The sequence below is a fragment of the Acyrthosiphon pisum genome, chromosome A1 (genome assembly GCF_005508785.2).
Source record: "Acyrthosiphon pisum isolate AL4f chromosome A1, pea_aphid_22Mar2018_4r6ur, whole genome shotgun sequence".
Classification (NCBI taxonomy): domain Eukaryota; kingdom Metazoa; phylum Arthropoda; class Insecta; order Hemiptera; family Aphididae; genus Acyrthosiphon; species Acyrthosiphon pisum.
In genome coordinates, this window is record NC_042494.1 from 140363795 (window position 1) to 140381480 (window position 17686).

The following is a 17686-nucleotide window of genomic DNA, read 5'->3' on the forward strand; positions in this document are numbered from 1 at the left end:
TAAACAGTAAACATAGACAATTCCAAATTTTGAACAATTTTGTTCTGATTTTCTGAACAATTTGAATTTGAAATACAATACTTATTACTATTATTATTTTTGTCAAATTCAATAATCGAAATGTTTAATACATATTGTCAGATAGTCTTTTAATTTGACGTATTATGGAACAAAATATGCATGGTAGTAATGTAGTATGTTAGAACAAATTATTACATTATTAATTGATTATATCGATTAAAATATATTCAATGGTTATATAAAAATTTAGTTTATGTGTAAAAATGATCAATATTTTGAAAATTTATTTTTATGTTATTCACATTTTCTTAAATTATAGTTGTCATTTTTCTTGTTTAGTTGTTAACGTTAAAGATCAGGTAATTTTTAACAAATAATTAATTGTAGGTATAAAATATAGATAATAATACTAAATGTAAAATACATTCAATTTATCATCTGGTTTAAGTTATACACTTTCTGATTAAATTAATTTAATGAGTACACTGATATTGTACACTCTTTTTGATATACGCTTTCTTTTTATTGAGACTAATTTAATTCCAAATTTCTTATTTAGAATGTTTATTTTTAAAATTATAAAAATAATGAAATTTTGGCCAACTCACTTGTTAAAAAAAATGTATTTATTATTATCTACTCTGATTATTATTTTTTAACTCATGAAATTAACATGTGTATTTATAATTATCACTAATAACTTATTTTAATACATTATTTTAGGATGGCAGTGTTATTAAAGAAATAATATATGCAAATATAACAGATGATACAATAACACTAGAATTACAATTACCGGACTCTACATTAATCACACAACACATTGATTTCACAAAGGTATTCACAATTGTATATAAATATTACTTTTGTTGTATGTCTTAACCTTATTAGTGAATAATGAAAGATAGGTAGATACATATTATATGAATAATCTATTCTTATTAGGAAGTTCAAATAGTACAAGTGTTGTTGCTTGGAGAAGAAGAACGTGGTCAAAAGCCATATCAAATACTTTGTTTTGTCAATCATGTACATGCAAATGAATTTATATCACCAGATGCAATGTCAAAACTTAGACAAGTATTATTTTATATGAAAAATAGTATAATTACTATATAAATGTGTATTACAAACATAAACATTTTTTCAGAAAAATCCTGGTACAATTCGAGTTGCAGAAGAAAATAAAGGTGTATTTAATATTACAATAGATATGAAAATTAAATCAAAAGATAGTAATTATATATCACAACATGTTGGATCGTTATGTTCTGAAGCACAAGATACAACTTTTACTAGCAAAGTTGACATTGATAAATGGGCTACTGTACCGGGTAATTAAAACTATACAGTAAAAATTGTACTTGTATACATCCAACTTTTTTTTATTTTTAACAAATTTACTTTAATTTTTTACCTATATGTTTTTTTAAAAAGATTAAAAAAATCTAAGTAGGCTCTAGCACACTAAGCAATATTTATAAATGTGTGTGTATATTTATGATAAACTTAAGTAGGAAAAGAACACCTTGCTGAAAATCTTGTAAGATTTTGTTGATAATTATATTAAATATATTGAAAAGAAATGTTCGCATAAAATACCAGAGCTAAACTTAAAAAATTATAACCTTTTAAACATACTTTATTCAAATCTCTAACCATCATAAATATCACATTCTTCAATACTTTATTGAATAAATTCTATGATCCAACAAAGAACACTCTCTAAGAAAAATAACATGTTTACAATACTAAAGTTACATTTGCTAAGTTTCAAATGGTGAATATTATTTTACAATGGTTGATAAAACATTGTTGAAATACATGAAGAAAAGTTCAAACTTTTAATAAATATATTTAATTATATTCAGGCATTCAACTAAATTTTTCTGGTCAACTCCCATTCTTAAATTCTTAAATTCTTAAATATATTTTATTTTATTAATTTGTATGCTTTAATTATTTAGGCATGTACTTGGGAAATTTGTTACAAGCTGTCGAATATATTAACTATAAATCGCCAAACTCTAATTTGAAACTATGTCGAGATACAGGTAAAGTATGGTCACACTGTTTATGTACGATGAAAGTAACCATTCCTTGGTATCCTTGTGCTTTAAAATTCTGTAAAGACCATATTGGTAAAAAGTCAACAGCGGTTGATAGTTATCGATGTGGTATACAGACTTGTGGTAAAATTATGAATTTTATGTACATTGTTAAACACAAGCAACATTGTTTGACAATTGAATAACACCTATCATTATTGGTATGTATTTATAAGGTAAATTAAAGATCTCTGCTGTACGGTAAATAAATGTATAAATAAATGTTGCATTTACATATCCTTTATAATTAATAACAATAAAAACATTTTATTAATACATTCTATGTTTATTTGTTTTGTACTTCAATATAGTATAAAAAAAATTTTTTAAAAACACACTTTTCTAAAATGAAAAATTTAAAAGTGGGTGGTGCTTTTACACTTGACATATACTCCCAGTCACTATCTTATACACCGGATTGAACAAAGAAGTGTATGTGAGACTTAGCTCGGCTTTAAATGTTTTATATGATGCACCACCCACTTTTAAATTTTTCATTTTAGAAGTGAATTTTAAAAAAATTAATTTTTTTAATTTTTTTATTTTCTACTTTTTAGTTAAAATTTAATTTTTTTATTAAACGTTAAAAATATTTATGAAACAAATTTCTTATATTCAATATAAAGAATCAAACTACTGATGATTATGATTTATTAATAAATAAATAAGTTTATGGGGTCTTGAAATGACAAGACTTATTTTGTTTGACACAACAAATTGAATTTTTTTCTGTTTATTCAGTGCTGGTATTAACACGAATAATATAAATCAATTTTAATTTTTTATTCAAAATTTCATTATAAGATCATTATATTTATAATATATTTTGTTATTTTACAGTACTTATAATTTATTGTCCTTCATTTACAATTTCTTCCGATATATTTTGACAATGTTTTCTCATTCTTTCGATTTCATCCAAAGCTGTACCACTGCAGAATACGTGTAGGGGGGATGCCGGGGACTTCGGGGCATTTGTTAGACCTCAAATTCGGTTTTAGCGACCCCGAGAAACCCGCCTTGACCCAGAGAAACCCTTCGTACCTGTACTTCCTCTGAGATGACTTTGCACACCCGTCATCGCTGATCTGGATGTACGGGTCCCAAAATGACAACGGATTATTGTATTGTCATCCAAGACCAAGGTCTATACCAATTTTCAGAACTTTTCATCGTCAAAAAGTGCCTCAAATCGAGCGCGCAAGATTTGATTAGAGACGTGAAAGCGAACTTAAGAAAAGTGTGTAAAAAAACAGTCTTATTTCATTTGAATTAGGAATTATATTTTAATAAAAATGTTAACACCACAATTATTAGTATTACCACCAAGTTGTAGAAAAGACAAGAATCTAGTTAGAAAATCAAGATAGAAGTATAATCATACCAAAGCTAGTACTCTTTGTATGACTACAAAGAAAATCATTTTGGACATCTGTATTAAGAAGACGTTACACTGACATTTGTTGTTTCCGTGTTACAAGTACATAACATAGCAAATTGTACGCTCAGCAGAACACGCAAACTTGTTTAACAATTAAAGTGAATTAATCTAGAAAATCATCTCATTTGTTTTTTATTATAGAAAATAATTCAACCTGTGATCACTGGATGTTAATGTCTAGTATCCAGGCTCTTTTAGGTCATGTACGCTGCCATGCATCAATCTCATCACACCAAATTTTATATTCTCAAACACTATAAGTTTGCATGTACTGAATTCTTATTATACTGCAATAACAAAAATTATTGTTTATAACTATGTAAATACTGCTATTATTGAAGTTTTAATTATAAACAAATGCATTTAAATATTGAATTGTAAAAATATAATTTATAATACTTATTTGGATCATTTTTTCTTGGCCAAAGTTGGTAAAACAGCTAGTATATTATATGTCTATTTTTTTTATCGTTTAATCAGTAGTTCTAACAAGTTATTTCAGGCTTTAGAGACTATATTACATCAATTACATTAATTTGGAACAAATTAAGTTAAGTACCTACGAATTATAATTTTACTAAACATGTGATTTCATGTATTTGAAAAATGGTAACACTTATAGATTTTGAGTAGAGGATGAATGTATTGGATTTCCTATAAACTTTGTATGTTTTTTTTCTTTGATTGATTTTCGGGATCATCGTTTTTTCTGATAGATAAATGAATCTAGTTGGTGCTTTTGGAAGGAATTGAAAATTCCAAATAGTTTTAGAAAGCGTCAAAAAACCTAAAAAAAACAGACAAACTTTTGAAAAAAATCGATTTTATTTTTTTGGTGTAACACAAAAATTAATAACCGTAGCCACTTGAATTTTTCACCAAATATTTAGGTATATAAGTATTTTCCATGAAATGTAACATTTTCTAAATATTTTGACTCTTTTTGAACTAGTTAAAGCCTTAAAGGCTTATAGCCTTGATAATTTTTTCAAATTTTGTAAATTGTTTTTAAGCTATTCCCAACAAGTTTTTCTACCTCTATCAAAAAAAAAATTCACTGGATAGTTACGCCATGAGATATTTTCGATTTTTATTAATTTTTTTTTAAACTATTACACGAATATTATTTTTCGTATATAATGATTTATCATTGAATTCAAGTATAAAACATTTATATATTTATAAACATATTAAACAAACTACTTGCATTACTTATTTAGAAAAAAATGTTCTAAAGTTGCGTGCCATAAAATTATAAAAAACAAATATGTAGACACGGGGCCCCGGGAAATTTTAACGGAGTGCTCCACACCCCCCCCCTCCCCTTAGTGCCGTCAATACATTAACCAAAAGTACAATCTTAAATCAAAAATTGAATGAAAAAAAATAATAAATGAAATAAAACAATAGTCATATTAATTTACCTTTATTTTTGTGGCATACTTTGAAGATAGACTTTAAACGTGAAATTTCTCCTCGTTTATACCTATTTAATTTTTTATGTAATTATAAATTGACTTTTTAACTGTAGATGGTTGGAACTGTAAGCAAATTTCGTTAATTTTTAAAAATGATGTGCTTTGTGTATGGCTATTTTTGTCAGGAAGCAAAGCAAAAACTAATGGTATATCATTTTGATTCTTAAAACCATGAATAGTAAATAACTGCAAAAAATATTTTGTACAACAATTAAATGTACCGACTAATAATATTTTTTCGTTAGAATGAAAATCATCATACTGCTGTCATAATACACAGCGCATAAACACGTTCTACGTTGTATTTTATTTTATATATTTTTATATTTTTATTTTCAAGTTATCATTTTTAGCTTTTTGAGCTTTTAAATTCCAAAATAAAATAAAATGTTAGAATAAAATATTAGGTACCTACCCTATTTATTTTTCAAGTAAAAATGTCCATGTAGGAGATTACAGTATCTTTGATTTTCAGGTACAAAGGTTGTTCGTATAGGAGTTTACATTTGGCCTATAATAAAGTATAAGACATTAGGTTCGGCATTGCGCAATATTTATTGCGTACCTACCCTATTTGTTCGAATACGGAATAGGTACCTACATTTCAATTTTAATGCAATTTCTGATCGAGGTATTTTTTTTGGATAGATGTTTAGTGTTTACAAAACGCTCAATTTGTGTCATTGCAATAACATTAATCAAATCGTCATTGTATATTTGTATTAAGTTTTAGGTCATTTGGCATACACACAAATTCACTATATTTAGATTTTATAATAATATGATTATTTTATATTACCTACCTACATATTGTTTATTGTAGTATTACACGATTTGCCATATAATTTAAATATTATAATTACCTACAATCTATATATACATGTTTTATCACTCATCTTAATAAGCATCAATCATCAATGTATAATTAAAACATCGTTAACAATAGTTTAAACAACATTAATAATAATATATTCACTTAAAAAACATATTGTAGTCATACCATAAGTACCTATATGTACAATACTTTCTCATTAAGTTACAATTCAGAAAGTTACAATATTTATAAAATATGGTTAATTTCAAGTAGGTATTTATTAAGTGTTTAAGTGTCTAAGTATAGCATACCTATTTAAATACCTGCCTTTATGTTAATCTCTATGACTATATATATAAATTAGTGCGTTTAGGCCATTAGGGTATAGTTGTAAACACTAAGTACAATATGCAGTCATTTTAATAAAAATATAAAATACATTTTTAATAGTCACAATTAGGTAGATACCTACCTATGTATAAGGTATATTAGAAAATATATTATGATTTGTGATTGTTTCAAAAATATGGATATGTTTATTTACAATACCGCATAGGTATCTATATATATTAATAATAAATTATAGGTAGTATGCGATCACTATATTCATGATGTGCCAATTTTACTCCGACACTATTCGTACGTAATGATATCTTGAGTTAAATGTACAATTAGAATGTCAGGTATTAATGGCTAAAAGCCAAAAGGTATTCTGAGATTAGAGTATCCTAAGTGGATCGTCAATATAGGTACAGCTAGAATACAAATCGAACGCATGGCTGAACGATTTTTTACGATGAACTTGAAGTTATGCAAAACAATTTATAGAATTTACTTAATTGTCATATAAATTATATATGTTCATAAATAATTGTCATAAATTAAATTCATAAAATCATAAAATGTGCGAAGAAATCGAACTTCATCGATACGACGACACGCCTTGGGGATTTCGACTGACAGGAGGCCATGATTTTGGGATTCCTCTTACTGTCGTTCGGGTAAGTCTTAAATTAAAACTAGAGCGTTTTTAACTGAATGTTAAAGAAATATTGATCTCTTAATTATTATTACCATACTGTTGAAATAGGTGACTGGAGGTAGTTTGGCCGAGGAAGCTGGCATGAATGTTGGAGATATGATTATTGAAATTAATGGAGATAACACAGCACAGATAACTCATAGCGAAGCTCAGCAATGTATTTTAGAAGCTGGCAATAGTATTACTTTTTCGATTTTACGGTGAATAAATACAATTAATATACCATATAGTAATACCTATGAACCTATACCTACTTAGTGTATAGGGTGATTCTGGATTCACAAAGTATGCTAAACATAGGCGTGTTCAGACTGGTGGCTGAGAGGGCATAACTAATTTTCAAATCGTGTCACCTATTTTTTTTTAGAGACGAAATAACATACATTTTTCATATGAAAAACTCGCAACAATAAGAAAAAATTTTAATTGTGACTGAACAATTTAACCATCGGCATGTAAAAACAATGAAAATACTTTTAAAATTAAAATAAAAACACATTATGTATAACATAATATAGAAACTAATAAATTGTTAATAAAATTGAGGGTTTATATTTTAGTAAAATTATTTTTACTAGGTATTCTAAGAACATAAACAATTTCAAAACACATTTGTTTGTTTATTATCGGGTGCCACTGGGTTGACGGTCTTTTGTACCATGATATTTTTCATAATATACCGTTACAAAACTTACAAATTAAAGTAAATAAAATAATGATAAATTAATTACAACAAATATAGTAGCATAGTTGACAATGTTATTAATATTAATTATTATTTCATTCTCATATTATAATTTATAACACTTAAAAATATGACAATTTTTATAAAAATCCTTATTAAATGTTACACATTTTATTTGTTTTAACGATAAAACTCTTAGAAGTCGACCAAAGCCGGAAGTCGTAGGAAGTTACTTGTATAATTTATTTTCATACTTGTTCTAACATATATAATAATATTATCATATATTGAAAAATCGAAATAAAGCCCAAAATTCTAAATATATATTACCTGTACCTACTCATTAGTCATTCGCTGTAATTTCGAAACTAATAATTTGCGCAGTGTTGTGTATTTAGCCGTACCTACCTATATTGTAATAACTTTTTAACACCAAGTTTCCGCAATTTTTTCACACTTGAAATAAAAATTCAAAAACTCGTATTTTAGGAAAAACAATTAAAAAAAAAAGGTGTAGTAAGTAGTTTTGTTCCCAAATTACAGGCACTGAGGCACGATCCGTATATATGTAATATCATATAGGTCTATGGTAAACACCCTTTAAATAAATTGTGAATTGTGATCACTAAATATTAAATAGGTAAAGCTCAAATAACAACAAAATAATTTTTAAATATTTTATGAATTTTTAAAGATTATTATCCTTAGTAGGTGTAAACATTTGAATATCTGACAAACTAAGATGAGTTCTATTTCAATAACAGAAGTTTATATCACTGCAGAGTACAGTTCACATCTTATGTACCTAGTGCAAAAAATCTCAAGAATTTGAAAATTTGCTCTCAATTTATTAAAAATTCCAAAAATCAAAATTTTAATGAATTTATAAATTTTATTTAAAATTTAAAATTTAGTTTAAATTTATTGTTAATGGATGAAATGTGGTTGTGCCAATAATTCACCCCTATTATGTGACAATTCAATTTAAACTATAGGCAAAAGCTAGTTCATCTATGATCTCATAATACATTTTAAATTAATCAAGTAATAAGTACCTACTCTAAATTCTTATATTCTATAATAATCTTTATTTTATTTTTAGTTTTTAGTTTTTAGTTTTAAATACCTTCCTAACGTTTCTATTCAATTATTTCTTGTTCAATTTTGTACAAATAAAACCAACTTATTGTATAATACCTACAAGCATACAACAACATAAAATAATTTATGTGATAGTTTAAAAACATCAGAGGGTGGCTTCTTTTTTAAAATTGTTCATGTTTATATAAAATTATATTGTCTGTTAGGTAAGTACCAATGTACCATATAATATATCTTGAAGCTTAGTTAGTATATTTACTAAATAAAATTTATAAAACACAAGTACAACTATTCAAATAAGTAATTATTTCTTCTTGTCACAAAATTAAAATTAAATTTATATTTACAGAGGAAGTCCTGTACCAGCCGTTACACCAACCAGAGGACTACACACACCTTCAGTCATTGATCGTGCAACATCTTCTATTGGAAGTTTAACTGAATATGAGCATAGAGATAATGTAGTATCAGGTAAGTCCAAGCGGTTACTCCTTGATTTAAACTAATAATAATAGTTATTAATTCTGTGGCATAGTTGTATCAGAATCATATGATAGTGGTCATGAGATGACTGAGGAAGAAATAGCTGAAAAATTATTAGAAAGTGCTGAAGTTATTGAAAATAATGGGAAAAATGTCATAGGGTAAATAGTAAATATACAATGTTTGTATTTAATTGAAATTAATATACTTTAAATTTTGATAGTGTCAATTTTAAACGTTTTGTGCCTAAATGTGATTTTATTAAAAATTCATTGGTATTTCAAACATTACAAGAAGAACAAATTTTTGACCAAAAATCAGAGCAAGAACAACTAAAAAGGTGTCCGACAAAAAGATTTTCAACATTTTTAACACCACCAAATAGGCCAAAAATCAGACCGCCTGAAAAAAAAAAACCTGAAGAAGTAAAACAAACTGAGGTGTGATATTATGAATTAAATAACATTAAATTACATTTTAATATATTTTATCTGTTCATTAATAAACATTAAGGTAATATATCTATATACAGGCTAAAAATTCGATAAACTAAACCGGTATGAAAAATAATACACCTGGATGTTTGGACCATATCACTTACATGGTTCGTTATCCTGCACCGGATATATAAATGAAATGGTCCAAAAATTCCGGTGCATTATTTTTCATCCCGGTTTAGTCTAGCAAATTTGTAGAGGGTGATTTTTTAAGCATGTTCACCTCCTAATTTTTTGATTTAATACATTTATTCAAATTCTGATTGCTACTTCTACTTCTGATTGATCCTAATGACCATATTTTCAAATTTCTGATATTTTTTGTACTGCTTAAATAGTGTCCTGTAGCGATACAAACTTTGTCTATTTTTCAAATGAGAACCCCTCTTTTATACTGCAAATTATTTAGCTGATTATTTTCTTGGAAATTATAATGTATCTAAATCAAAATTCTAATGAGTAGTTTCTAAGTTTTTAAAATGTTTATACTAAGATTAATAATCCTTAAAAAATGTTCGCCTAAGACCTCATATATACATAACCCATTACTATATAGACATATTATTCTTAGTATACTAAATTATATAACTCAAAAACTATTCGCTTGAATTTCGATTTAGATAGGTAAAAAAATTCTACCTAAAAATTCTCAAAAAAGATATCTGCTTGATAATTAAAAATTAAAAAGATGGTTCCTTTTTAAATAAAACAGGAGTTTGTATTGTCATTGGATCAACTTTAAGTGGTACAAAAAAATGTATTAAAGTGTATTCAAACATACCAAAAATCAGAATTTGAATATCTATATGCATAATTTCAGCATAAAAATAGGGTGAGCATGCTTTAAAAATCACTTTCTATAATATATTAACTATTAAGGTATTGTGATTATAAGTAATACTAATAAAAAATACTTCTGATATCTAGGTAAATAAATCTGAAAATCAGCTAGTCGAGGAAAATAAATCAGATTCTTGCGAACAAGTATGTACCAACTGTAAATGTAAATTAAGTGATATAGAAGATTGTATTGTATCTACGGATACAGTAACAGAAATAGAAAATCACGATGTTGATCATAATGTAGACAATTTTGAAGAAAATTTGGAAAATTTAACTGACATTGAAATTGAAGGAGATGAAGAGCCAAGTGGGATTGACCATGAAGAAAAAGAAAATATTAAAATAAATGAGGTAGATGTATTTAACAATTTATGCACTTTAATAAACTAGTGGTTACCCTTACCCAAAAGTTTTAAGTACGTTAATTTTCAGTAATTGGTAATTAAAATTTATACAAATATCACTAATATTATTAAAAATAAATTAGGTATTCATTGATCGTTCATTTTTAATGCAAATGTAAAATTCATAATTATATTTTTTAGGATTTTATTGAAAAAAATGATGAAATTTATGAATCAAAATTTGTTGAAGTGAACAAAGAGCCTGAAAATACGTTTGAAAAGAGTATATTAAATATTCAAAATCAGTTGTCAGCTATTCGAGAATTACCGCTACAGATACAAAATCATATTTCATTGTTGGAAAAACAACTTTCAGATATACTCTCACACAAAGTTCAATCAACTGAAACATCTGAAAGTAATGAAACTAAAAACAATGATGACGAAGAAGAACAAAAAGAAAGTTTGATTGAACAGGAAAATGTTGATGACGGGTCACTTGAGACATTATATGATGATGATGAAGTGTTTGAGACAGTCATTGATGAAACATTTGAAGATGTACAAGAATTGGAATCTAATGGAATATCAGAAGACAATTTTGATGAAGAAGCCGAAGATAGAGAACCTAGTGGTAGACCAATGTACCCTCTTACACCATTGCCAAGACCTATCGTATTACCTGGTGGTCGCAAATGGAGATGCCCCAAAGATGCTTATAATGAGAAATTTATTGCTGAAACATTGATATCACAAGCGGAAGTCTTAGTTGGTTCTACATTGGGGTAAAAACTGAACTTTTAAAATTTTAAAATTAATAATATAGAATATTTAGGTACCATTAACATTTACGATCAACCTATTCAAACGTATTGATCTATTTGCTTATGTAGAATGCTGAATGGCACATATGCTTTTCTCCTATTTAGTCTATACTAGTTAGATACATATATAGTATTTATAATCAATGATATTATGTTGACATATAATATGTATATGTTATAGACAGGGTTGGGAATATCATAGTTACATACACTAGCGCCAAATGAATTTAAAACTGGCAGTTCAAATGGTTCGATTGAACCACCCACCCCTTTAAACGACTGTGAAACTGGCTCATATTATAATTATGTATAATGTATAAATAATTTAATGACATATCTATGTATAATATAATTATAGCAGAAATACTAAGGAGTATGCTCTATTATTTTTTTTATTTATGTAAATGTAAATTTTATTTGTTTGGTCAAAATGCTTTAAAATGTAATACAAGGTTGAAAGCTCCTTACATATTGTTACAATACCAGTTTAAAAATATGTGGTCAAGATTTTTTTTTATATTTGTTCATTTTGGTTTCCGCAATTAATCTGGCTACTTGATATTCAGTGGTTTAAGGGGTTTTACAGTTATATAGTTAGTACATTTTTTTTCTAATTTAACAACCATAACGTGACTTTACCTAGCCCCTAGATGGTCAATAATTCTTTATACATTTACCAATGTAACTTTTAACTTTAAATGTAACTAGTTACATAGTTTTTGAGTAGGTAACTTGCGACTTGTAACCAGTTACAACAAATTGAGTAACTTGCCCAACCCTGATTATGCATTATAACACTTATATACAATATACTCATATATTGAGCAGAGCTAGGAATGTAGCTCCTAGAACGTTATGGAGCTAGAATATTTGTAAAAATTCTCAAAACTTGTTTCAAAATTAAAATATTGAATAAAGACTACGTGGGACCTCAAATAATATTCTTACCTTTAAATTTGATAACTGGTCAATTTACTATACTATTAAAATACAAGAAAAATTTAATATTTTGAACATAAAATTTCTTATGTTATTTTTAGTAATATGGAGACAACAGTAGTAACTAGTAAACATACATCTAGTAATAAGTAGGTATTAAGTAACTAGCAATAATTGACTCGTCTAATTTGAGGTATAAGTACAATTATTACTAAAAAATAAGTTCTCAAAACTCTATCTAAAACTATAGATTAACGTTTTAACAATTGAGGTGTTTGTTGGCGCTAAATTAATGAGGCATATTAATTAATTTTAGAATATTATGGTTACAAATTTACAATATAATTTTTTTGCAAGCAAAATTTGTGTAGTTATTTTATAAAATTGCCAATATTTAAAAAAAAAATAAAACAAAAATCATCAGTTATAAAAAGATAAATGTCTTTCATTTTATAGAAGAACAAGTTTTTTTCAACTTGTATAGCTTACGAGTGAAAATTGAATTTATAATATATAATATTATGTTATATATTATTAAATAATATAATGTAATATTATACTAAAATAAAATTGATTATTTGGTTCTTTATATTTAATATGTATATAAGGATAATTAAACTAATTTGTATAATATAATACAACAGAATACAATTGATCATTTGATTCTTTATATTCATGCAAGAAAAGGTATTAACCTTTAATAATTTGCTAAATTAATAAAAAAAGGAAGATATTTTTGACTTTAATAATTATTTTTATTTATAGGGTAAATTTTAGAAAGTACGAGCCACCAAAATTTGACTTGTCTAATTCAGCGGTATACAAATTAGTACATAATATTGAGAAAAAAAATACTGGGGGTATTGAAAATAGGCCTGAAGTAGTTGCTGCCGAAGAAGATTTCTACTACCATAAACCAGTAATATAAATATATTAAAAAAAAAATTCTCTCCGTTTAAATTACATTAATGACTTATAATTATGTGTATTCAGATTGACGCAAGACAATTCTACTTAGCTACACTCCCACAACCAAGAGCAGTAAGTACATAATTAATACCAATAATTACATAATACTTATTAAATATTATAATTTGCAATGCAATCTTTTGGTTACCTACCGTCCTACCTATTATTGTAAATTAAGTGAACATATTTTTGTGATCTTTACGTTTGTTACTAGAAATATTTTTTATAGCTATAGCACTGGGTATAATTTATATAACTATATATTTTGATTTTTAGGTTCCGGATTTCGAATCAGATAATCAATATGGACATTAGATGTTAACTATATTTTATTTTTAAATACAAAGTAGTATTCTGTTCTAAAAAATATTATTTAGTATAAGTTATTTGTTATTATTTGTTATACCTACAATTAACATTTTAGTTTGATATCATAGAAATTAATGTTAGAATATCACAAAATGTACCTAAACCTTCTAATTTATTGTATTAAAATTATGTCTTATTTTTTAATGTGTTAATAATTTAATGTTAATTAATTCTCTGATGTTTGATTTTGATTAATTTAGTAGTTATATTGTGTTAGAAGTCTAATAGTGAAACATTGGTTTTTAATTGTGCACAGGTGTCTACTATAAAATCAAAAACAGTTTTGTAGAGCCAAAATATCTATTAAATGTTTTAAGACGGCGGCTAAAAATCATAACTAATAATAAATTATTATAAAAATCAACGCAATACCTATTTGTAAAAATTTAAATTTTGTATACCTTTCTGACTATGTATAATGCTTAAAAACTAATAGATTCATTATTAAGCATTAATTAATATTTGTATTTAGATTACCAAATAATGAAACATAGTTTTAATTTGAATCAAATTCAAATACATATGAAAAAGTCTTATTAGCTAACTAGCATTAATTAATATTTGTATTTAGATTACCAAATAATGAAACATAGTTTTAATTTGAATCAAATTCAAATACATATGAAAAAGTCTTATTAGCTAACTATATAATTGTTGTACAATTTTCTAAAAAATATGAAAATAAAATGTACCTTAATTCAAAGAAATTAATAGTTGATATATTTATTTATTATTCAATATAGGTAATTATGTTAAACTTATCACAGGATACAAAAAAAATAAAATAAGATTAAAATTATTGTCGTTTTTCTAAACTTTTGTATTTTGCTTCCAATCTCTTGGCATATGCATCTAACTTAAACGCTGCTTGTTCTAGTTTTGAAACACTATCTTCAATCAGGTCAATTTGAGAAAGGTATGGTTCTAATGATTTATCTGAATAAAAAAAATAATAAGTAAGTAAATTGGAATCAAGGAAACTAGAAAAGAATCTAATTGTGTAAAAGATAAATACAAGAATAAAATTACAAGCCAATAAGAAAGGGAATGTTAAACTAAGTAACAATTAGTAACTTTTTTAAATGTAAAAAAAATATTATAAATATTACATTTTTCATTTAGTTCAATGATTTGTTTGCCAACATCTGAAGCAATTTGTCTATAAGATGCATATTTTTGCATGGTGACTTTATTCATGGTTTCCAATAATTTATAATCCTCCTATATGAAACAAATAAAATAGTATTAAATACACATTATTTTTTTTAACAAAAAATATCAAGAACCAACCTCAGTAATATTAAGTTCTCCCATCAAATATTCAGACGTTTTTTCAAACATTTTAGTGGATAATAAGCTTAAATTAGGATCATGAGGATCATTACGTTCAAAACTACTAGTGCTAGTTGAAAGAGTAGGTCCTAAAACATAGTACACAATTTTTAAGTTTTGTTACATAAAATAATTATGTTTTATATTATTGAGTAACATAATTTCATTAATTTTTTGTTACAAAAAATATGATTATATTAAAAAACAATAATTGCCTATTATTTGTATTATGGTACATTGGTACAATAGTTTAGAGTAAAAATGTCTCTTTATAAAGGCACCCCCACACAAATCCTATTGTCTTGGCAATCCTGCCACAGTGGCAGTAAGCGGAGCCACTATAATATACTTTTGTTACTTCAACAGACTGTCCATCGAGTCTAGCGACCGGAGCCGGTAGGCGAAAGGAGGTCTATTGAGTTTGAAAACCAGAGCCACTTGTGTCACTTTAAGTAACAAGGTTCAATTTACTTATAAATTGTTATACGTATAAACGTAAGTTTCAAAAAAAAAAATTGTGAAAGACATGATAAACGTAGTGTAAACCGTAATATCGTACACTTTGGATGGCTGTAATTTTCAAAATATAGGTTTCTACAAAAAATTCAAACAGTTTAAAAATCAGCATTGAAAAACACGTCTTTTCAACAAAAAAAATCAAAAAATTCAATTTTAAGTATTTTTTTTACGCGTAACGAAAAAAAATGAAGATTTTGAAGTTTTTCATCAATAACTTCAAAACGAAGTTTGTCCGGCCTTTTTTTTAACATTTTTATAAAGAACTCTAAAACACACATTTTGGAAAGAAAAGAAATTTGAAAAATCAATAGGTTGCTAAACCAGAATTATGCCAATTAGTATTAATTACCTATATATACAAAACAATGCTTAAGAAGAAGAATATTTTCAAAATAAATTAATTGTAGCAATTAACACACAGAAGAAATTATATTAGTTTATAAAATAATACTTTTTTCACCTCTTTTGGGAGATTCTTCTACACATGCAAAGTCTTCAATTTTATCTTCCTCGGACATAATTTCTATAACTGATGACTTAAGTAGGTAAGTATTGAATTCTTAATCTGTTGGACTACAAATGATACATATTTATATTACAGTCAATCATCTATCTACGGGTAACACAAACAACATGATGGCTACGGGGGAACACACCCTTTCCTCGTACGCCACAATAATTTAGTACGTATCTACTTCGTGATATCACAATATTATCTACATCGTGTATTCGTGTGTACTGTGGTTATGTCACAGCTGATGTATATGTAGCACGCACGATTTAAGATATACTAATGGCTCAGAAAAAATTAATAATTTTTACAGTTTATTTTATATATAATTTTACCTTGGAAATCGTATTGAAAAAATAATAATTTTTAGATGTTTTTAAACTTAATTGATTGTCGAATGCAAGTAAAACATCACGTCAAATACCTTATCTTTATTTGATGTTTGTCAATAATGTCAATGGTGCGCAAAAATAATTTTGATAATTAAATTTTATAATGTCCCTATATGAATAATTGAAACATCTATATATCCGTATTATAAAAAAAATATTCAATATTGCGCCTAATATAGCAGGTTATATGCATAAAACAAATGTTCATCGTATAAATAAAAATAGTGTTTCCATAAAATACTCAATATATGTAAAAAATATGTAATTTTTTTTCGGTGTTTTAAAATTCGTTATAACTTGAAAAAATGTCTATCTTAATTCTTACTTAGCAATTTCTAGAACTATTATATAAAAAAATGCAAATTTAATAATTCCCGAGCCATAGACTAATCATCATCAAACCTTAAATCTGTAATATATAGGTAATTAGGTATAAATTATAATAATTATTACATTTTCGACCAATAATTTTTTAGATTCTGAGTGGAACGATGAATGTATTGATTTTACAATGATGTGTGTTTTTTTATTTTTTATTTATTTTGTGTCTGTGTACACGATAAGTAGTCGAAATAATGCTACGATTTTCAACTTCAGTATCTTGTTCGATCAGAAAGTGAATATCGTTGGTGCATTGGGGAGGTCAAAATTTAAATTTCTCAGTAGTTTTCAAAAGCGCCGGGAAAAACAAAAGAAAAATTAAGGAAAAACGGGAATTTTTACGCAAAATCTGTTTTCGAGAAAATCGATTTTGGTATTTGGTGCAACTTTAAAACAAATGACCGTAGATACATGAAATTTTCAATGGTTGTTTATATTTCCATTTTCTATACACGATAAAATTTTCAAAATATTTTGACTTATTTTGAGCTCTTTACGGACATTGTCAGTTTTCATTTTTTTTTAGTTTTTTTTCTAAAAATATCAATACAATTTTATTTGTTTATCAAAAAAGCTTGAAAATTTAATAGAAG

The 17686-nt window shown here is 26.0% G+C and overlaps 3 protein-coding genes across 3 annotated transcripts; 2 read left to right on the top strand and 1 right to left on the bottom strand.

Annotated features, from left to right (window-relative positions):
• The first annotated feature begins 28 nt into the window (after nt 1–28).
• On the top strand, nt 29–2405 carry LOC100160687 (out at first protein). The gene is made up of 5 exons (XM_001947030.5): nt 29–380; nt 745–858; nt 967–1101; nt 1172–1355; nt 1989–2405. Exons 1-5 carry the CDS (start codon nt 285–287, stop codon nt 2273–2275), a joined length of 816 nt encoding a protein of 271 aa, XP_001947065.1. The 5' UTR covers nt 29–284; the 3' UTR covers nt 2276–2405.
• A 3990-nt stretch (nt 2406–6395) lies between these two features.
• On the top strand, nt 6396–14319 carry LOC100162722 (membrane-associated guanylate kinase, WW and PDZ domain-containing protein 3-like). The gene is made up of 10 exons (XM_001946962.5): nt 6396–6863; nt 6953–7104; nt 9040–9161; nt 9226–9334; nt 9397–9613; nt 10598–10864; nt 11059–11642; nt 13386–13539; nt 13614–13661; nt 13866–14319. The coding sequence occupies exons 1-10, from the start codon at nt 6765–6767 to the stop codon at nt 13902–13904; spliced, it is 1791 nt and encodes a 596-aa protein (XP_001946997.2). The 5' UTR covers nt 6396–6764; the 3' UTR covers nt 13905–14319.
• A 120-nt stretch (nt 14320–14439) lies between these two features.
• Bloc1s2 (biogenesis of lysosomal organelles complex-1, subunit 2) lies at nt 14440–16403 on the bottom strand. Its single transcript, NM_001162286.2, has 4 exons — nt 16270–16403; nt 15249–15379; nt 15068–15179; nt 14440–14894 (listed from the first exon to the last, which is right to left on the bottom strand). The coding sequence occupies exons 1-4, from the start codon at nt 16325–16327 to the stop codon at nt 14755–14757; spliced, it is 441 nt and encodes a 146-aa protein (NP_001155758.1). The 5' UTR covers nt 16328–16403; the 3' UTR covers nt 14440–14754.
• Nucleotides 16404–17686: the final 1283 nt, after the last annotated feature.